Source organism: Podarcis cretensis (genome assembly GCF_951804945.1).
Source record: "Podarcis cretensis genome assembly, chromosome: 10".
In the NCBI taxonomy this organism is placed as follows: Eukaryota; Metazoa; Chordata; class Lepidosauria; order Squamata; family Lacertidae; genus Podarcis; species Podarcis cretensis.
In genome coordinates this window covers 31,460,154-31,482,585 of record NC_137179.1, presented here as the reverse complement: position 1 = coordinate 31,482,585, position 22,432 = coordinate 31,460,154, and the positions used below count along the sequence as shown (strand labels likewise).

The window sequence follows — 22,432 nt, the reverse complement described above, 5'->3', positions numbered from 1 at the left end:
AAGCAGATATTCCCTCGCCCTCGGTCTTTATTTACATTGGACTAGGTTGTGTGTGTGTGTGTGTGTGTGTGTGTGTTTCTCAAGAGCCACTAGCCCTTTTGGACAAGTGGCTACATTTCAAACGTTGAGAGAGTGAAATCAAGACAACTTTCCCACCACAGTATTTACACAGTATTATACCGAATCTTCTTCATCTGCAAATCATTAATTTGCCTGTGTAACATCCCTGCAAGGAAGGTAATTGAGTATCATTATCCCACTTTTTTTTAACAGATGGGGAATGTACAAGGCACAACTGAATAATTCTTTGAACACACCCACTTCCCCATATGCACTCACAATTAAATGAATACTATATAATCAACAATAGAAATGCAGGAACATATATAAAATAAGTTTATGCTACAAATTGCTTTTGCACAATGCTCAAGTGCCTACTTCCTAGGCCAGCAGTTACTTGCTTTCATCAGATTAATTCCCTCCGCCTCTTTTTTCCTAGTTCAAGTAGAAAGTGTTTACTTCTTGTCCCATAAGAGCCAATGAAGCCTTCTATCTTGTAAACAGAAAGCAGCCATAGCTGACAACTTGTTTTTTGTGGCCTAACATCAGAAGTGATAGTGAAACGTTCATAGTCAGCATTAGAAGATGGTTGTAACAATGCTTTTAGAATAATGAAAACTATGCAGATTCCAGATGATAGGCTCCGGCTATAATTCTGCTCATGCTATGTTCAAGACTTTGATGCGTAAGCATTGGAGGGTTTAACCGACTGATCAGCAGGAGAGATAGCTGCTGCACCCAACCCAAAAGGGTATCAGCAACAAGACATTCTGGTTGAACTAGTTTGGAGCACAATCAGAAAATCTTAATGAGCATTTGTTAATTCCCTCTCCCACCCCCAAACAAGCAACCTTTTGGGCAAACTGAATTTGGAGGGTACAGAGATGCAGAAGCTATACATTATAGATTCTGAGTGCAATCATATTTGATGTAATGAAAGGACTTTGATTGATTTTCTGTTTTAAATAGGATGCAAGCTTTAACTGGGCTGATCCAGGGGTCCAGCCCTGTAGCCAGCCTTCTTTGTTATGTAGACCAATCACATGTGGGGCAGCCACATTTCTAGGTGGGGTATTTTGCAGGTGGAGGGGAAGCACATAGCACTGGCCAATCCCCCTCCCCTGTTCATTGGTGGAGAGAATACGTAGGCCAGGGGAAGGGGAAGGCAGGGATCTTCCTTCTCCATGCAGAGAGAGTGTTACCTGAAGAAGTGTGCACACGAAAGCTCATACCAATAACAAACTTAGTTGGTCTCTAAGGTGCTACTGGAAGGAATTTTTTTATTTTGTTTTGACTATGGCAGACCAACAAGGTTACCTACCTGCAACTAGAATAATGGATTATGTGAAGGTCAAGTTAGCTGAAAAATAATATGAACACATTACTTCCCCCCAAATAATTATGGGAAGTGTAGTTTACCCCTCCTATGGAGCTACAATTCTCAGCTACAATTCCTTTAACAAACTACAGTTCACAGGATTCTTTGGGAGATATCATGCGCTTTTGAAGTATGGTGTGCATGAAGCCAGTAGGGCCTCTGCTGCTGGATGCACCGCTTGGACAGTTGGGAGAGAGGCACTCTTGCAGGTAGGACTAGACCTCTTCTGGTCAGACCAGGACAAGACCTCACCTCATAGGACAGACAGATGACACTGGAATCAAGGGTGGTTTTTTTTTAGTGCCATTAGTGTCACCTCATTTTAAACCAAGACCACAGAAGCTAATTGTGTTAGATTGTTCCCACTTAACTCTTCCTTTGTCTTTCCCCACTTTTTATGCCTCCTCCTCTTCATGCAAGGTTCCTTCCACCTCCTTTTCTTACTAAAAATAATTGATGACATTTACTGCTAAAAATAATTAATGATTATTCTAATTTTGTGCTACTTTTGCTACTGCTTAGTTAAATGCTATAATTGTTACATGAGATATGTGATACATGGATAAATGTCTTTGTAAACAACTGTGTGAAAGATGCCTCCCTACAATATGAAACAAAGGCCACGGGTTCAGTTGACATTCTAGCAGAACCCCAAGCCACCTGGTGCTAATGCCCCCCCCCCAAAAAAACATTATCCCCATAATGTCCAGGGCCGTAGCTACGGGGTGGTGAGGTGGGCCCCCATCAGGGGTGCAGGCAATAGGGGTGGTGCAAAATCAGCTAAAAATATGTCCATAAATATAAATATCAATTATTGCCTCATTAGAAATGGTTATAGAGGGTGAATTGAATGGGTGCAGGGGGTTGAGGGGTTGGAGGAGAGGCAGAAAGAAGCGCTAATTTGTACGTGGCTAGGGTGCGCAATCTGGATGGTTCTGCCAGGGGCGCAAGATCACCTAGCTACAGCTCTGATAACATCTCTCCCACAGCACCATATACACTCATTTCCTGATGGTTCCTTCAAAATTCCGCTAACTGCATGATCATGGGATTAGTTCAAACTAATTCCAGCTTGTCAGTATCCAATCATCAGGATGTACAGGTCGCTGACATTCAGTTTATTATCTTTACTGCAACAGTAAGCATAATATTTCACACAGATTTGTCAGAACAATGGCTTCCCACATGTATGCACACAGAGCATAGCAATTGTCAAACTGTGGAGCAGCACCCTCCTGCTTTGTGGCATGCATGCAGGGCACATGAAGGTGGGAGGGGGAGTTTAAGGGAAGGGTAAGATCCTCAGCTGGACCATAAAGAAGGCTGATCGCCGAAGAATTGATGCTTTTGAATTATGGTGCTGGAGGAGACTCTTGAGAGTCCAGTGGACTGCAGGAAGATCAAACCTATCCATTCTTAAGGAAATCAGCCCTGGGTGCTCACTGGAAGGACAGATCCTGAAGCTGAGGCTCTAATACTTTGGCCACCTCATGAGAAGAGAATACTCCCTGGAAAAGACCCTGATGTTGGGAAAGATGGAGGGCACAAGGAGAAGGGGACGACAGAGGACGAGATGGTTGGACAATGTTCTCGAAACTACCAATATGAATTTGATGCGGGAGGCAGTGGAAAACAGGAGTGCCTGGCGTGCTCTGGTCCATGGGGTCACGAAGAGTCGAAAATGACTAAACGACTAAACAACAACAAAGATCCTCAGACAGATGATGTCAACCTCCCTCCAACAACTAGGCCTTAAACACTGAATTTGTAGTACCTCAATCCACAAATCCTTGCATATGGCAGGTCTGTCTGTATACAGCGTCTCATGAGAATCTTCTCAAAATCATCCATTGGTCTTCAGTTGGAAGGAAGCAACAGGTAGAATAAATTCAGAAGAGTTTGCTCAGTGTTTAAAAAACACTGGTATATCTGGATCAGAGCTCCTGTTCCTTCCACTTCTTTTGTCTCACACTGGCAAAATTCCACCTTTCTTTTAGATGGGCACCATAGAAGGTTTACTAGGCAGAGAGTTGTCATGACTTGTCTTCTGCAATACTTTATGCGTCTTTTCTAGTACATTCTTTGTCAGGTTTGTGGCTTTGATTTCTCACTAATACATACAATGTGCTTTGAACATTTCCTTTGCACTGGGTTCATCATGAGTTATTGCTTCACTTGTCTATTTCCCACAGACTAGTAGCTGACAGCTACATATACAGCCCTTTCCGGTTGTCAGTTCTATTTCTGTAAATGGCATCTTTCATGTTTCATGCAAATTAACCCACTTCACAAAAAATGTCACATTAAAGACTCCTCTGAAAGTGAAAGTAGCTGGCAGTGCTCTGCCACTCTGACAAATATTGTATAACATGGTGATACCCTACCTGTTTGCTTTTGCAAAAATCTGGAGGGCCACAGGTGAAACACACAACATCTGTGCAAAATAAATTATAGGTGGAAGGATTCAGGCAATACAGAGCAAACACACTGTTTCTGGCACAACAAATGTGTATTTGTAATAAATAACCAAGCACGCTATAATGTGCTGGTTCCAAGTTGGATTGGGCGGGGGGGGGGGGCTTGGTTAAGATGGTCACCACCTTCTCTGAGTGAGATCTCACCAACACTGTTGCCATTGCCCTTTCACGTAATTCTTCCTCTGGGGCAAAACTGCAAAACTGCAACAACTTCCAGACAGATAGGACAAGTTATGTTACAGTTACTGCCCCTTCTGTAAATTTCTCTCATGGTTCAGCTACTCAGAGCGAGTAAGCAAGCAGCAGCGGCACTGAGGAGGAACGGGAAGGGCCCAGAGGTTCTTTCATAGAGGTGGGGGGAGAACTGCTGGCCTATAGGACAGATGAGGCCCATGGAGGGATTCCCATGTGGCACACAAGATCCTCTCACTAGCCCAGATGTTCCTCCTTAGCCTCAGCCCCAAGTGAGCAGGAGGGGGTGGGAGGGGGTGGGGTAGCAGACAAGAAAGGGTGGGGCTGTAAGAGAAAGAAGTGCAACCATCCATGTTTAGCTCCAACCCTGCCCACCATAATCTCTGCCCCTCTGAGGTAATGAGATCCTTCAGATTGAAAAAGCTCCCAGAACGAAGAGACTACTGACATGCCCTAGGCCCCATCTGTACTACACGTTTAAAGCAGCAATATCCCATTCTAAACAGTTATGGCTTCTTCCCCCAAAGAATCTTGGGAACTGTAGTTTGTTAAGGGTGCTGAGAGTTGTTAGGGGACCCCTATTCCCCCTCACAGCGCTTCCATTCTCAGAGTTCTTTACAACCAATCCCTCTCCCTAGCGAACTGTAGCTCCGTAAAGGGTGATGGGGGCCTTCTAATAACCCTCAGCACCAGGATTCTTTGGGAGAAGCCATAACTATTTAAAGTGGTATGATACTGCTTTAAATAAATAGTGCACACAGGGCCCAAGTTTGTGGCATAGGAGCCAACTCCTAGGGGCTGAGGTCCCCTCACCACCCCCATAAAGTATTTGAGGGGGCCTGCTGCCCCTCAAAGTTGATGGGCATTACCATTCAACTGGTGTATGTGTGCACTGTGTCTTGTAATTGTTTATACGGGACAGGGCATACCTACCTCCAGTGCTTTTTTTCTGGGGGGTATGCAGGGGTACGCATACCCCTAAACATTTTGTGAATTTTTGTACTTTTGTCCATTTACTGTATTTATTTATCCCGATTTGAACTATAAAATAGTGATTTTCTTGAGTCAAAATGAGAGAATCCCTAAACATATTTTTTTAAGAAAAAAAGCACTACCTCCCCCTCCCCCAATATTTTATATTTAAGTTGGCATTCCTGCATTGTGGCTCTGTAGCACCGCAAGCAAGCTGCAGAAGGACTCCATTTCCCCCCTGTGCCCCACTGTGAGAGAAGTATTACTCTACTGGCAGCACACAATAGCGTTGGAGTCTCCTTTAACATTAAAGCTTTCATTTAATTCCTTTTTATTAACCACAGGGACCCTGTAAATGAAAGTATGGATTTCTATCATTCCAAGGGCAAAAAGGTAGTCTCAAGAACAACCCAGCTGAGAGCAATACTTAACAACCTGTGCTTTAACCAAACCTTCACTTACTATTAAAAGAATTAGCACTTTCTTACTAGCTTTTGTCATCTCGTTTCTGTGAGGAAAATTCCCTTTCATTCCCATGTACTCCCTCAGCTCTTATACATTGTGTGTGTTGTGTATTGAGTCAAAGGATTTTATATCTGTATTATTATTGTCTGTATTTGCATTAGGGTAAAGTAACTGCCTTTTGGTTCCAGAGGGTACAGCTACTATTGGTTCATTTAAGCTGCTGTATTTGGATCCTCTGTCTTATTGGTTGCCTCCAAAAGGCAGGACTGTGATTGCCTGTTATTGTTCCCTCCAAAATGTATCCCTTCTAGCTAGTTCCCTGTCCCTATAAATGTAGCTCTCCCCTCCTCAGGTCTTAGTCTTGTTGCTTTAATAAAGAAGTGTTACTAGAGAACTGTCTCCAGCATATTATGTCAAGAGAGCTGAAATCACAAACCCCACGTCACAACAGTGTGTCACTGGTCTTCAATTGGTGGGTTGTGACTCACTAGTGAGTCTGGCCTGAGCCAAGGTGGGTTGCAACCATGTAAATATATAGTAAAAGATGGAGAAATAGGTCCCAAAATGCATGTTTGGGTTTAAAGTGGGTCTTCAGTCCCGTGGATGATGAGGTTGAAGATATCTACTTTATATAACTCACATACTGTCATTGCTGTTGGAGGAAAGTTCTATAAACAAAACATTTCTTTCATGTTTGCTGCTGAAGGGTAAGCAACATTACAAATCTGACCATAGCAGTATGTACTAAAGCTTTAGTTGGGAGTGCTGGGTGTGGGGTGGGAATCACCTGATTTTACTTCTGTTTGCTTAGACTGACAACGGGTATGTCAATTTCATTAGGAACTGGCATGGTTTTGCTAGCTGATTTTTTAATTTCAAATGAAATAATAGCTTAACACTTAATTATTACTTCCTGAACTGAATGATATGATTGGGTGAACACAATTAGCTAAATTTCAGCTAAGATGCACAATTACTGTACTTCAGGTTTTAGGATTTTTAAACTTATTTTTTTATTGTACTTATGACAACCCCAGTTGCCCTTTGGTTGTATATTTGCCTCTTTGTTTCAGTACTGCTAAATAACCATCTTTATTCAAAGTAATAGAAACTCAATATATTTTTAATGAGTATAACTTTATACATTCTCAGGGTTACGGAGTAGCCCCTTCTGGAGCACTCCAAAAGATAGAATATAACATAACACTAAAATCTTTTTTGACAGCAAGTACATAGTTTGTCTTCACACAAAAAAAGGCAGGGCTATGGATTCTGGGATGTAGTTGGATTATTGTCACCTAAGTAGGGTTGCCATGTGTCTTCTTTTTCCAGGACACACCCTCTTTTTCAGGGGTAAAATTCAAGACAAATTGCATTTATTTGCTTTGAATGGCTGTCATAGCGTCCTCTTTTTTGCTCCTCAAAATACGGCAACCCCACCTAACAGACAACAGCTAAAGATAATGGCCTTGCTTGTACACCATACTAACCCAAACAGCCATGGGCATGAGTCCTTCCAGAAAAGAAAAACTTTTGTCAGAACTCATGATTTGGACAACATGCAAAACCAAGCTGTGGTTTAGCTCAGCATAGCAGTAGAATGACTGGGGAAAGAGCAAAGCAACCACAATATCATGTCCCATAGCTCCCATGCTTGCACCATACCATGGCTTGGCTTAGCATGACAAATGAACCAAGAGAAGCCCTAATGGATCAAGCCACCACCAACTGGTAGAAAACCAATACACGTTTGCCATATGGAATGGCCCTATGTCTTTATGTGGATCCACATGGTTATTGAGACAATGGTGATGGTACATCAAATGGCCTTAAACCAAATGGCTGCAATATAAATTGCTCCACAGAAATGGGGCTCCTGCTGCTGACTGCTGAGAAGAGCTCTGTGAAGAAGAGCTTTTTTTTGTTCTCTAGCTAGTACTAGGGAAGCCCAAGCCCAATCCAAATTCCTGGTAAACACAAAACAGCAACAGCAAATCACAAGTCCAGTCCAAGACAACAGAATTGCAATGTTCTCAGATGATGAATTGCTGAACAAAGTAAGCATGCATATACACCTTTGCAACAGTCTGAAAGGGCAACCAAACTAGAGAACAATAATGCAAAAATTTCTTACTTGGGAATTCTATAATCTTACAATAAAGGGGAATGGGGGTATGTAAATACATACCCAGAACAAAACAAAAACAGGAGTTGCACTGCATTTCCCCCCACTGGGCGTGCTTTTTCCTGAATTTGAAATGCAAATGACAGGTGTACTGATCTGTGAACTGAACACCGATTCATTCTTTTGCCTGGCTTCTTCCTATGTTTCAGGTGAGCAGTCTGAAGTTAAAAAAATAAATAAAATTCAAGCACTGTATGTACACTTATAAAGTTAAACATACCTTCATCCACTTTTTAAAAATTAAAAGCAAACAATAAATTATAAAATAGTTGAAAAGCTGTTCGAAGGAGGATACAATCAGAGTTGTACATGATGCACTTTCCATATGAAACACATGACTGCCTGGTCTCTGAACTCAAGATGGTGACATAAAAAGCTCAAATTATGTACATCTGTATGCATTCTTAGAAGACAGAACTGTACCCAATTGACATGAAGTTTCATAGTTCAGCTGTGGCAGTAGAACAGCTATGAAGTTGGGATGGCGCACAGGGTACTTGAGGTGAAACCAAAACTTTCTCTGAAGAATTGCCTAAGAAATAGCCACTGAAAGAAAGATGCATGTTAACGTAGATCTGTGAAATGAAACACAGTTCATAAGAAGTTAAGTGAGCTCTTTTAGACAACCTAAGACTCTTGCTACCATTAAGAACAAAAAATTAAAAGAGCATAAGCTCTTTTAATATTGAGTGCTGAATAGTTGGTGCTATGATTGCGCATAAAAGGTATTGATAAGATGGTGCATTCTCATTAAAACAGAGACAGTCACAAACCATGTAAATTTACCAGGACATTGGCCCTACATAGTTGGCAGGAAAGAGACCCAATTTTCCATGTAAAGAGCCTTTCCACCAGAATGCATCAGAGTTGTCCAGGACTTCAATGACATCTCCAGCGTAGAAACCTAGCTCATCTTGCTCCACTGCCTCAAAGTCATACAAGGCACGTACCCATTGTGTTCGCTAATAACAGAGGAAGACAAAAGAAAGTGTCAGCTGTAGCATAACATGCCCCCACCAAACCACTGATGGCCTTTCTAACTAGCTATATTTGCACAATAAGTATGGGAGTGGTTGAGTCTCATTTGTTGAACAGAGTGCACATCCTCCTTCAAGGTTGCACATGTTGCATAGACATACCCAGCAAATGAAATATTTTGTTTTGGGGAAAATAAGACACTTGTCCTAGATAGCCATCAGTTCCCCGATACCTTTGTATTTCTTATGGTTTCCCCCTTTTTTCTTGGTTGACCATGGACTCAGGCTGTCTTTTTACAAAATAATAATAATAATAATAAAAATATGTAAGGAATTTTGTACAGTGTAAACTATTTAAAATGTCACAGCTATATCTAAAAATAAAGTGATGTTACTACCCCTTTCCCACCAAGGATCTAACAAGAGAACCAAGTTCCTTAACTTGCATAAAAGTTTAGCATAACTTTTATTTCGAAGTGGTATATGCAGAATAATACATGTAGTGTTGCTCTTTGAATAGAAACATGCCTCACATTCCCCTAGATCTAGACTCTGCCTCTCAAGAAAGACAGGTACCTGCCATACCTGTGGTTGCTGTGCTGGATCGGTGTGTCTCCGGAACACAGATGGCCCACTCCCTTCTCCATGGTGTCTTTGGCTCTGAGACGTATCTTTAATGTCCAGACTCCTGCCACGTCGGTCCTAGAATGTAAAGAGAATAAGATAATGATGAATCTGTTCTATTGGGGATCTGATACTTTCATAGTTACCTGATGAACAGGAAACGCTTTGGCTATGTATACACTGGTGGCTTAAAACACAGTGAGATTGTTTCCTCCTGCTGTTTTGCAAGTCATATTAGCACTTTTTTGCACACACCAGAGAGAGGGAAAGAAAGTCCTTAGCCAATGTGCATTATCTGTTTGGTTTCCCTGCATCTGCTACTCCCTGCCCCCGCCATGTACTCCTTTTATGAAGCTGTCATCTGCACATGTGCCATGGCTGTCTCAAATGTACACACCTCAGCTTAATTTCAAAGTGAATGTGTCTTATGTTTTCAAATTGGATGGAAACAGGAGAATTTCTCAAGAGACTGTAGAGTACGTATGAATTGTGGCCAATGTCATGCGTACTGTCATGCGTACTCAGCTTCAAACACCAGCAGCGGGAGGGCACTGGAGTAACCAGTGATGTGTACAAGGCATTTATTACAATTTCTGTCACACAATAGAACATTTATGTAGTGACTGGCATTGAGTTTTTATGCCTGGTTATTTTATTTTATTTTTAAACTGGACAACTGGAAATGCTGTTCCTATTTTTCTTTGAGGCTGCAAACACTTCCACCTCTGTGCAAAATGCTTGTCTACACTGCAGTTCACTGCATTTTGCTTTTGCCTTAGGCAGAAAAATGTCCTGGGCCAGCACTGAGCAGTGTCTTACATCAGCTTTATCAAATGCCACTTATTAGATGCCTGTACTATTGCACTGTGTGGGAGGCAGAGGTGTGGCACAATCCATTACTGTGTCAAATGTATTGGCCAATTTGGAGTAAAGCTTTTGTCAGGAAGGTTTGTTGTTTACACCTATCCAGCTTTTACTAACCCAGCACCTTCCAGATGTTTTTGACTATAACTCCCATCAGCCCTAGCCAGCACAACTATGCTGGGCTGTGGCTGATGGGAGTTGTAGCCCAATACAACTGGGGGGCGCCAGGCTGATGAAAGCCGTACTGAAGGCAGGCAGGCAGGCAGGCTCTATTGTCCATAAAATAACTACTGCCCTTTAGAACTGCTAAGATTATTGTTTGTAGCACTGGAAGTATTTTCCAATTTCCTCTTACTAAATGTAACATTTCAAACTGCCCCTGAAGGTGTCTTACCTGCCTTTCAGCCAGCACAAAAGGTCAGTGCGACTCAGTGCAGATATGTATGTCAATTGTTCCCCACTAGAGATGTTAAGAGTGAGTCAAAATCAATTTGACTTTAAACCAGGTGTGTGTGTAGTTCACGTTTCTGCTTGATGTCAGACATATGACTCATATATAGTTAGCATGGTTGTTTTTGATGAGATATAGCCTCCATCCTTTAATAGAGGCCACTCTTGTCTTGTGTACACATAGCGTAGTTTAAGGCATGTTTACTCTGTTATAAGAACAGCCTTTCCTTGGAACATTCTAAGTTGCAGTATTTCCAGCTTTCTCCAGTACGTGACTTTCCTCCCCTCCCCCCAGATCAGATAGGATTCTCAGATATTTCTTTTACATGCATCCTTCTAATTGCTGCCACATGGACAACCTGGAGAAGAGCCAGGGGGGAAACGCACTATTTAATATATTTTATATGTCCTGAGCTGCACAGTTATGCCTAAAAGATTGGCAAGGAATTTATTTTGAGGCTAGGTGTATCAGTTCCCACCACAGCTCAGCATGACCGAGTGTAATCTCAAGATCATGCAGGAAGACATGTAATAAAATAAGAAGAATCCTGTTGGATCAGACCAAAGGTCTAGCTTAGTCTAGCATCTTGTTTTCAGGCTATGTAAACACTATAGCTTTAAAGCACTTAAGAAGCGCATTTCTCCTCCAAAAAAGAATAATGGGAGCTGTCATTTGCTAAAGGGTGCTGGAAGTTGTAGTTCTGTGATGGGTAAACTGCAGTTCCCAGATTAGTTTGTGAAGTGGGGATATGTTTTGAATGTTGTTTAAAGTTACGGTGCATATGCAGCCTTGGAGTGCCTAGCCAGATGTCTATGGGAAGTCTGCAAGCAGGACAGAGCAACTCAGGTCCAGCTCTTTCTGTTACCTGCTTATGCTGCCAAGATGCTGATTGATCCACATCTTTGTTATGCCCTGATGCTCCTGCTTCTTTCCCATGTCCTCCATTCAGGTGAAGCACTTCCTGTGTCTTTTTGGCCAGGTTCCATACAGCGACTTCCTGGAAAGAAAGAGGTTTATCCTGTTACGTTTTGTTCGGCCTTCTAGGTATTCTTTCCCAGAGTGCTTCCAGATAAGGGCTTCATATCACAAAGGGATAACTCAGAACCATTCCCATCCCCTTTGCATGTGATTGGCACCTTATCTTCCACACATTCCATTTTCTTAAGGCATGGATATTCATCACTATCCTGACAGTTACTATTGACACCATTGGGCACCACTCAAAGGAATGTATTCATTCTGCTGTTGTTGTTTTTGTCCCTCGCCTCATTTATAGTCGTGTCTAGAGCATGAGATAGTGTCCAAAAACATTCATAGCTGCAGCTTATCTGAGAACTTGTGCTGAGAAATCTGACATGTTCAGACCCTTTACTGCCCCCTTGATACTAGAAACAATAGGTAATACTGCTTTACTAAAGCTAAGGAGGTGGAGACCTGATCAGCAACTTGGATGGAGTACCCCAATAATCTACACACATACAATGAACATATGTGTATGTTTATGTGTCCCAATAATCTACACACATACAATGAACATATGTGTATGTTTATGTTTATGTGTGTATATATAAAACTTAATATTTTACATGGCGGGCAGTTTATGTAATAAACATGTGCAAAGGAGACTCATTTCTCTAAAGACATGGCACAGATTCACCACAAAGCCATGGTCAATTGTTAGATTTAATTTTTTAATAATAGTTTTTACGCTCATCTTTTTTTGCAAGTTGTGGCATATTTAACTTTTTGGAAAACTCCGGCATTTTTCATAGGGTTTAATCACACACAGAGCGCTTCAGGAATGTCTAATCTTAATCATTAGTGATTTGACTGTGTTTTAAAATTAAGCTTTTTAGGCTTAATTTGTCTTTGAAACTGGATCTGCCAATATTTCTACAGCTCCTGCAATCCTAACAAGCATATGCAACAGTGGAGTCAGAAAGAAAGACCCCTAACCTTTAATTTATGTATATGTTGGTTGTGCCAGCTGTCAGCTTTGCTTCCTGGTGTTTTCACACTTGAGGTTTAAATCACCTTTGAGCCTCTCTTGCTCTGCTTATGCTAGCCAGGGATCCTTGCCAATGCAGAAGAGATAGCGGATAAAGATGCTTTTGTAATGCAAATTGGCAGTTCAGATTCACATAGGCTTTTTATTTGCAATACAAAATGAAGGAAGCAAAAATGGTTTAAGGCAAATGCGGTGGAGGGGTTGCCAGGTACTAAAAGGAGGCACAGAGATCCTCTGTTCTAATGTGGATAGTAAGCTTCCTGTGTTGTCCGTATGACATTATCTCCCAAATCACTGTCTTCCTACAATTTCCCCTTCCTCAATTAAGATTTTTTCATACCCTTTCCATTTTAGAGTATTCTTGGTATGAAAAAATCCCTCAGCCCCAACACTGTCTCTTACTGGCTAGAGCTGGGTAAACAAGGGCCACATTCCTTTCTGGCCAACCTTCTGAGGGCCACATGCCAGTGCTGGGAAGAGCAATGAATGTTAGTTTTACCTTTAAAACAAACAAACAAACAAACAAAATAATAATAACAATAATAATAATAATAATAATAATAATAATAATTTATTTATACACTGCCCATCTGGCTGGGTTTGCCCAGCCACTCTGGATTGCTCCCAACATAATATTAAAAACACGATAAAACATCAAACATTAAAAATTTCTCTAAACAGGGTTGCCTTCAGATGTCTTTTAAACATCAGATAGTTGTTTATTTCCTTGAAATCTGATGGGAGGGTGTTCCACAGGGCGGGCACCGCTACCAAGAAGGCCCTCTGCCTCGTTTCCTGTAACCTCACTTCTTGCAGTGAGGGAACCGCCAGAAGACCCTCAGAGCTGGACCTCAGTGTCTGTGCCGAATGATGGGGGTGGAGACACTCCCGCAGGTATACTGAGCTGAAGCCGTTTAGGGCTTTAAAGGTCAGCACCAACACTTTGAATTGTGCTCAGAAACGTACTGGGAGTTAATGTAGATCTTTCAGAAATGGTGTTATATGGTCTTGGTGGACATTCCTAGTCACCAGTCTAGCTGCCGCATTCTGGATTAATTGTAGTTTCTGAGTCACCTTCAAAGGTAGCCCCACATAGAGCGTGTTGCAGTAGTCCAAGCGGGAGTTAGCCAGAGCATGCACCACTCTGTCAAGACAGTCTGTGGGCAGGTAGGGTCACAGCCAGTGTACCAGATGGAGCTGGTAGTCAGCTGCCCTGGACAAAGAATCGACCTGTGCCTCCATGGACAGCTGTGAGTCCAAAATGACTCCCAGGCTGTGCACCTGGTCCTTCAGGGGCACAGTTACCCCATTCAGGACCAGGGAGTCCTCCACACCTGCCTGCCCCCTGTCCTGCAAAAACAGTACTTCTGTCTTGTCAGGATTCAGCCTCACTCTGTTCGCCGCCATCCATCCTCCAACTGCCTCCATACACTCACACAGGACAATCACCGCCTTCACTGGTTCTGATTTAAAAGAGAGGTAGAGCTAGGATTGTACACCAGGATTGTTTCCACTCACACACCCCTTGCTGTCCTCCATCCTGGCAAATAAGAAGCATTCTCAAAGTTCAAGGATGTATTCTAGCCAAGCAAAGACACTTGAGGAGACTGCAAAGCAGGGCAGGTGCAGCGTGTGGTCTGGGATGAGTTCCGACATTCGAACTCAGGATGCAAGGGAGAAACGTGCTAAGAGGAAGGCACGCTTGGCAAATCCACACTGTGATCAACTCCCACCCAGAAACCAATGTCTCCACTGTGGAAGGATGTGTGGATCCAGAATTGGCCTCCACAGTCACTTACAGACTCATTGTTAAAACCGTGTTTATGGAAGACAATCTTACTCAGTGACGAGTGATCGCCAAAGAAGATCCCTGTCAGATGCTTTCATGCTTCTTTTCTAACTGAATAATCCCTGATGCAAATACTTGATGCCATTTACCCGTCCTTTCACACAAACACACTTCTTTACTTTCCAAGACAGTCTTTTAAAAATGGATATAACTGGCTGGAAAGAGGTCAGCAACATGATCCTCTCTGCCAGGTGTGTCATTGCTTCTCTTCAAAGCGGATAAGGAAGTGCTCCTCCCTGCACAATGTGGGTTACAAAACTTCCTTGCTATTGTGGGCACAATCTATTTTCTGCTTTGCCTCAGCATTCACATCCTGGTAATTTAATATCAGAGTCCACATCCTGGTTAAGCAGGGCTCTCTGGTTACTGTAGTTACCGTACCTCCTCCTTCTCAGTACGGCACTGTGAGTAATGGTTTACAACCTGCGACCTGTCGTTTCTTTGTTCTTCTGGCACAGACTGAAACAAGCTGCCAGCAACGTGGGATCTACCTACATCCCAGGGTTACCTTTTGCGCTCTGGTCACACCCACACCATACATTTTAAGCACCCTTAGCAAACTACAGTTTCTAGGATTCTCCTTGATTATTAAGGTGGTATAAGTGTGATTCAATGTGTGGTGTGGATGTGACATTTCTCTCCTCCTTTCAGTGCTCCATTCATTCTGGGTTTGTTTTTTTTATCACTATGCTTTAAAACCATGCCTCTTGTTTCCGACCTCAAGGCCTCCTTTGCATTCTGTGTAGATTGCTGTTAGGAGTAAAATAAATCAAAAGAGGCAGTGAAATGAGATGTTCAGCTTCAGCAAAAAGTGTATCCTTTCAATGAACCAGCATGAATGCTCTTCCCATAGTTCCACCATAGTCCCCACCTTCTATTCCATTGAAGACCTTTATTTTTAGGCAAGCCATCCCAATCATGCTCATTGTCAAATTTCATCAATTTTACTACATTGCTTGGTCTGGAAAGGTCATTTCCTGGTTCACTTATAAATGTCTCCATAAAAATCCATTGATTTTTATAACATTAAAACTAACAAAAAAAGAAAAGAAAAGGTGGGATTGGGCACAAGTTTGTCTCATGGGGAAAGACCATTAGGACTCCTAATGACATGCTTCTGCTTCATATGTACTCATTCACCCTGGCTCGGTAAAAACAGAGCTCCTTGAGATTTACCTGCTGTTCTTTCTGGGTCTCATCCCGCAGGAAGATCTGCGCGTGTCTGGAGATGGAAGAAGTCTTGTAGAATTCCACAAGTTTATTTAGTGACAGGAACTTTTCGCTCCACAAAAAGTAGTTGCCCTTTGGGTCCCTCATCACTTTAAAGTGTTGTACGTTCTCTTCATGTCTGGGTATCAAAGGGAGAAAACAAAACATTTGACAACAGTCTCATTCCCACTCTTTTAATTTTTAAATGGTTTTGTTTTGTTTTGTATCCTACTTTAATGACATTTAGAAAGGAAACATTTGGGATGTAAAGCAGTCTTTGGAGCAGTTGTGAAAATGCTTCCAACGCTGGCAGAAACCAGCATGGGATAGAGCACTAAAGCTATGCTTAAAATCCTTAGCATTTAGAGGCCTGTGAAAGGCCTTTATGAAGAGCAATGGTGCTGTATTAATGAAAATGGTCAGTCAGGCCCTCTTACTAAATATTTAATCACACAAATCATCAAGGCACTTTTGAATTAACATCCATCACCAGAGGAGACATGACGGGGCAGTAACTTCCTAGGCATCTGTTGTTCTAATATAGCTAAACCAATGTAATACAAGTCAGTCTAAACCAATGGCCAATATGAAGCCCACTAACACAAGCATCAGTGCTCCCATGAATAGCATGTATGATGCCTGGCCCAACAGAGAAGGATGAAGGATAAACACAGCCTTTTTGTGTAAGGGTACTCGCTAAACAGGGAAGGAGAACTTCAGGCCCAGTGGATAATGCAGCCTTGCACCCTATTTGTTTGGCCCTCAGGACTCTCTCAGGGCCACGCCCCTCACTGGCCTCTACTTCATACCCTCCTTGAGTGCTTTTGCCTGCCTGGAATGTCTCCTTGAACTCTGATAATGCCTCTTCCTTGTTGGGATGGAGGATAGAGATGGGTGTGTGCATGTAGAAACTAGCCGATTGTACAAAGCAATACTTTCCATTTGCTGCTTCAACCACTCATGCTTCTGGCGCTCCTCATCATTGGCGTGTGGCCCTCAGAAGATTGTCCAGAAGCAAATGCAGCCTTGAGGTGGGAGGAGCTTCCCCACCCCTGTTGTAAAAGGTCAGGGGAGAAGGAAACTATCTTCATGATTTCTGCATTGCCAAATACAGGAAGGAAAGTCCCTGCTCTTCCCTCAGTTAGGTCATATTTGAGAATAAGGTAGGTCACTTGGAGGAACCATAGCTCAGTGGCAGAGCACATGCAGGTTAGGCCAAACCCAGCTTGAAAGTGCCTGGGGCAGGACCACCCACCAGCTACCCATACTTTGCCACTCTGGGCTCCTCCCTGTTTTAAGCTTCTCTCAATGCCTGTTGCTAAAGCAGCTGAAGGAGTAGCCTAAGAGCAAGTGAAGCAACTGAACTGCTCCCTATCATTTGAATTGCTGCCAGTTTTGTCTTGTGCTTGTTTACCTGACTCCAGCAAGTCAGCAGGCAAAGTCAGGTTCCCACCCACATCGCTTTCTTCCTGTTTTAAGTTGCGGCCTGACAGTGTCTGAGCCAGTATGGTTAAGCGTGCTGAATTAGGATCTGGGAGACCAGGGTTTAAATCTCCTCTAAGCCATGAAGCTTTGTGGGTGACCTTGGGTCAGTCACTATCTCTCAACCTAATCATAGAAATATCATAGAAGGGATTCTGAGGACCATCTAGTCCAACCTGCTGTAATGCAAGAATATGCAGCTGTCCCATCCAGGGATCAAACCTGCAACCTTTTCGTTATCAGCACCACACTCTAACCAACTGAGCTATCCAGGCTCTGCTTCGTACAGGCTGCTGTGAAGATCATATGGAGGAGTATGATGCCTCAAGCTCCTTGAACAAATGAATAAATGTAGTAAATCAATAACTAAAATAATTTGTCCAAAGGCAACGGCTATGGGAGTCTTCTTGCTTAGGGTGATCATTTGATACTGTGAACAGTGTTTCTCAAAAATCTACAGATGGCTTGGGGCTAGTGTCACATGCCTCAGTTTCACACACTGGGAGTGGGAGCCCACTGGAGCCAAAATAAATGGTAATGTGTACATACCCCAACAATGTCTGGAGGGACTCAAGGTTCCCACCTCTGATTTAATGGGGTGGTTCTGCTCCATGTCCCAGCTTGTTATATATTTGTATGTTGTACAGGCTGAAATAACATTACGTTTATTTCAGCCTGTATGTCGTTAGCTTGATTGATTGGCTGTTATTTCAAAGAGGGCTTCGTGCTGCTACTGTAGAGATGGTTGCTATTTACCTGTTATTGTTTTATGTTTCATTTCGTTTTGGTTTTATTGTTGGAAGTCATGTTGTGTGCTTTGGCAAAGAGGCAACTCATAAACATTTGAAAAGATGGAATAATGGTCTACCTGGGAAAGAGGAAGCATCACACAGCCACTTTTGAGAGATGCTGTGTTCTGTTTTCAATTACAAAAGGATGGCTGTGGTGGAGTGGGGAAGGAGGGAGGGAGGCTGAGAGAAAAAAAACATTTCAGCATGCAAGCCAGGACTATAAGGTCCATACCGGGCAAGAAGGCTGCTGATCTTTTTTGATTTATCATTTATTTATATATTGCTTTGCAGGCGAATCTCGCAAAGCAGTTTATGTAGAACAGGTAAAACAGTAAGCATCACTCAAAGCTATATAAACAGCCAAAGCAAGGTGTCTTGGGGAGCTGCGGTGGGGTGGAGGTGCTCTTTTTTTGGAAAAAAAACAAACACAAAATCTCTCTTTCTCCCAGGGCAAGATGGTTCCTTAGGCAGCTTTGTGGTGATCCTGTGGGAGGGAGAGGCCACCTCAGGTAAACTACTGAGAGCTCTCCATGCTGTTGTAGCTTCTCTCCCTCTCAGGGCAAGATGGCCTTGCAGTGGTGGTTTGTTTGTTTTTTGCTTTATTGTGTATTCTGTGCTCTCGTTTTGTATTTTTATTTTGCGAACTGCCCTGTGATCTTCAGGTGAAGTATAGTATACAAATTTACTAAACAATAGTAAAAATAAGGAAAGTTTACCCCTCGCTGAGCTGCAATTACTACCTTCCTTAGCAAACTACAGATGACTTGCAGCCAGCATGAGAGCCTCCTTCTCCAACTAAGTTCTCTCAGAAATATAGGATACTTCCCCATTAAGTCATAATACTGCAAATGATTCATTTCCGCAAACATTAGCAGCAGGACTTTTAATTTACTGGATTTCCCCTGCAAAGTGTAAATCTGTATTAAAGGGGGTGGGGAATACAAGCTGCTGTTTTGATGTCGATGCCATTGTGTGAACGTAAAAGTAAGAACAGCTACAAAAATAGGAGGGGAAATAAGGTGTGGGTCTGGTATAGGTTGAGCTCTGCTTGAGCACTAGAGCTACAGTGGGCAGCTGCATGTCAGGGTTCAGTCTTTCTCAGGTCTGGAAACAGGGCTACCTTGGAGGAAGAGGAGGAGGAGAAGCAGGACCCCCAACAGAAGACCATACTGCCAGTGACCCCAGTGATACACCTTCAGACCTAGACATTTCAGTCACAGGACTGGAGGTCTCCAGACCAGTCGCCTGACTCCCTGGTTGGCTCTCTGAATAAGTAAAGGATTGTATCGTTTATATATTTTATTGGCTGATGTTTTTATATTGTAAGCTATTCTGTCAGGCCTCGTTGGAAGCAGATAGCAGGATAACAGATTCGTAATTAAACAGATCTTCATACAGAGAAACAGAAAACAGGCCTGTTTAAAGATGCCAGCTGGAGGGAGACCTCCTCAGTCCCAAATGCCAGTCTTTCCTAAAAGGTAGGTAAGAAGGCTACAAAGCACAAGTACCTGACAGAGATGGAGAAGTCGCCTGGACGGTTCTGAGTACCTCGGACGATGAAGGAGCCCACTTTGTTGCCCCTGAGCATATTCTCTGCCTTATGGCGGGATACGTCTTCATGGAACCAGCTGAAAAGTGCAACAGATTGCATTCATGGAGATGAATATAGGTGGTGAAAAAGAGAGACAGAGAAAGAAAGAAGTAAAGAAAGAAATGATAAAGGGGAAAAATTGGAGAGAAAATTTACAGTGAGCCAAGTAAAGAAAAGAGGGTACAGTGGTAGAAAATGCCACATGACTGATTCTGAAATAGAACAGCCCAGCTATTTGCTAAAGGAAAAGCTGAGTAAAAATAAGTAAATGCACCCTTATTTTGGAAACCCCAAACTCCTTCATGTGCTGCTTTCACAAAGATCAAGAAATGCGATGACACCAGGGCAGGACATAGGGGCAGGAGTCCAGGGCCCCACTCACCAGAATGAGCAGGTGGGCCCCTGCATGTTGTGGGGCTGGCATATGCTATACACATGACCATCCAAAGAGGGGGGAGGGGGGCATTAATTCAAGGGTTTCAACATTCACAGTGTTTCAAAGCTCAGAAAATGGAAGTATGCCATTCCTACTGTTAAATGTCATGACTATATGTAGTATGCCCCTCTATATTCACAGTGTTTCAAAGCTCAGAAAATGGAAGTATGCCATTCCTATTGTTAAATGTCATGACTATATGTAGTATGCCCCGCTATATCAGATCCTTAGATTCACGTGTAGAGACTCACAGTTCAGAAGGCTCACAGAACTGAGCTTATATCACCCTAACGTACAACCCAAGGCACAAGTACTTGCAAGAGAAAAAAGGATGAATTTTGTCTAAAAATGAAATAAAATATAGGCCTGCATTTTGTTTTTTGAGTTCTCACCCTTCAGCTGCCAGCAGATGAAACTGCTCTATACAAAAAGTTCCTTTTGGTTCCATCCAGCAGGGGCCAGTGGTGCAACACATACAAGCCAAGGACAATCCCCCAGAGCCTACAAACATTGTTCCTCGCACACCTGCTCCAGGTTAATAATATGCCAATAATTATTTAGAAGTCTGCACTGCCACGCATGTAGTCTACTGAAGTCAAGCCACCAGGTGTACTCTGTGCTACAACACAGTACTTTAGGGGGGGAAAGCTTTTTTTATATAAAAAGGATGCAAAGTAGTTTGATTGTCACTGTTGTCTTTAAATCTGCAGAGAAGGATAATAAACTTGCATATGGTACCACAGCATATGAGCACAAGAGGCTGAGAAGTTTATGCCTGGGCACTGTGAACGTGGTTTAATTAGCAGCTTTGGTGCAAACCATAGTTTACTTAAGGACTGCTAAAGCAGGATCCTGCACTTAACAAATGACTGAGATGTCCCTCTCTGCCTCATGCACACAATAAATCTTCTTTTTACAATGGAGCAGGTGCACAGGGCTGAAGATCAAAATAAGCATCGCTTTAATTGCGTGTCTAGCAGGAGTTTTCAAAATGTTAATTCTAGGAACACCCTCACCCCTGACTTTCATCAGGACTGCAGTGTACAAGGACACACTCAAGCTAAACACCTAGAAGAGTTGACATACTTACCTGGGACTGTGAAAATCTATGAAATTCTTTGGGACATATCCTTCATAACTATTCAGCTCAGCCTTGTACCACTCTTCCTTAGAGCTTAAAATCTATGCACCAAAAGGAGAGTCAGTATTAGTTTAAAGGACATATAGGTCTTATGCTACCCGGGTTTTAAATGTCCCATGTCCCCCTCCTGGCACACGCCCCACTGTTAGACATTTGTCAACTTGCCCGCAAAGTTCTGAACCAAGCTTCAGCAGTTTTTTGGGAAAAACCTCAATTTTCTCTCCTTAGAGCAGGTGTGGGAAAACTGGCCCTCCAGGTGTTGCTGAATTACAACTCCTACCATCCATGGCTATGCTTGCTGAGGCTGATGGAAGTTGTAGTTCAGCAGCACCCAAGGACCAAAAGGTTCACCTTACCTGCCTTATAGAAATGATATGGCAAAGCCACTGTGCCTGACTGAGAGCCCAATTCATGCAGTTTGCATGCGAAGGGTGCTCTACCCAGTCAAGGGACAGTGGAGATGCACTATTGTCCCTGCTGCAGAGGATGCATGACATCTCCCATCCTCAGTGTTTACACATTCGGTGTGAATGTCTGCACCTGGGCTTCCCTAGGAGATGGAAACCTGACTGCACAGGATTCCGGCTCCTACAGGAACCTACCCATGTAGAGGGATAAATGCTCAGGCTCTGCTCTTGCAGATGTCCATGGATGGTGGTAGCGGCAATGGTGTAACCCTGCTGCCCCTTGTATAACACAATAAAATGTATGAAGGGTGCTGAAGTGTTCACAAGATACAAGGATGCAACTCCAGTAATAGAAGCAAGGTTCCCAAAATAAAGGCAGAGTGGGGGTGTTGAGGACATGTTCTCAAAACATGTCCTAGCTGGAACCTATCCAAATTAGGAAGCAGGCTGTGAAACCTTTCCCAGAAACTGATTGGTTACCGTAATTGCTGAAAAAATGGTTCAAGGGGCGATAACCCTTCTCCTTAAAGTGGTATGTATAGGGTCTTAGACTTGTAGGACTTTCAGTTTATGCTTCATTTGATGCCTTAACAATGCTTCGCCTTGGGTGAATACAGACATCTTTAGGAGTCAAACACACAAACACATACAGATACTTGGCCAGCGTGGAAGACTTCTGCAAGACTCATCAGCTGCACTGGACTTTGCTATCTCAGTAAATTGGTTTCCTTGTTTAACAGTTGCTGCTGTTTGTTAGTGACTAATTACAGTGCTACTTCAGTCCTGCCTGATAACACAGCTTTTTCAGCCTGCACACAGATATGGTCACTCAGCCACAGAGACAAGCGACCCTCCTCTGTTCTGAAGTGGTAA

General features: G+C 42.8%; 1 protein-coding gene across 4 annotated transcripts in view; it reads right to left on the bottom strand.

Moving 5' to 3' along the window:
* Positions 1 to 6,649: 6,649 nt before the first annotated feature.
* The window catches only part of GRAP2 (GRB2 related adaptor protein 2), a 51,070-nt gene continuing 35,287 nt past the window's right edge, over positions 6,650 to 22,432 (bottom strand). For all 4 annotated transcript variants that reach the window (XM_079994597.1, XM_079994596.1, XM_079994598.1 and 1 more), the window contains exons 3-8: positions 21,102 to 21,193; positions 19,493 to 19,612; positions 15,679 to 15,850; positions 11,511 to 11,642; positions 9,292 to 9,408; positions 6,650 to 8,691 (exon numbers count right to left, since the gene is read on the bottom strand). In XM_079994597.1, the coding sequence (XP_079850723.1) occupies positions 8,512 to 8,691; positions 9,292 to 9,408; positions 11,511 to 11,642; positions 15,679 to 15,850; positions 19,493 to 19,612; positions 21,102 to 21,193 (813 nt within the window). In that variant the 3' untranslated portion in view covers positions 6,650 to 8,511. The remainder of the gene's footprint in view (positions 8,692 to 9,291; positions 9,409 to 11,510; positions 11,643 to 15,678; positions 15,851 to 19,492; positions 19,613 to 21,101; positions 21,194 to 22,432) is intronic.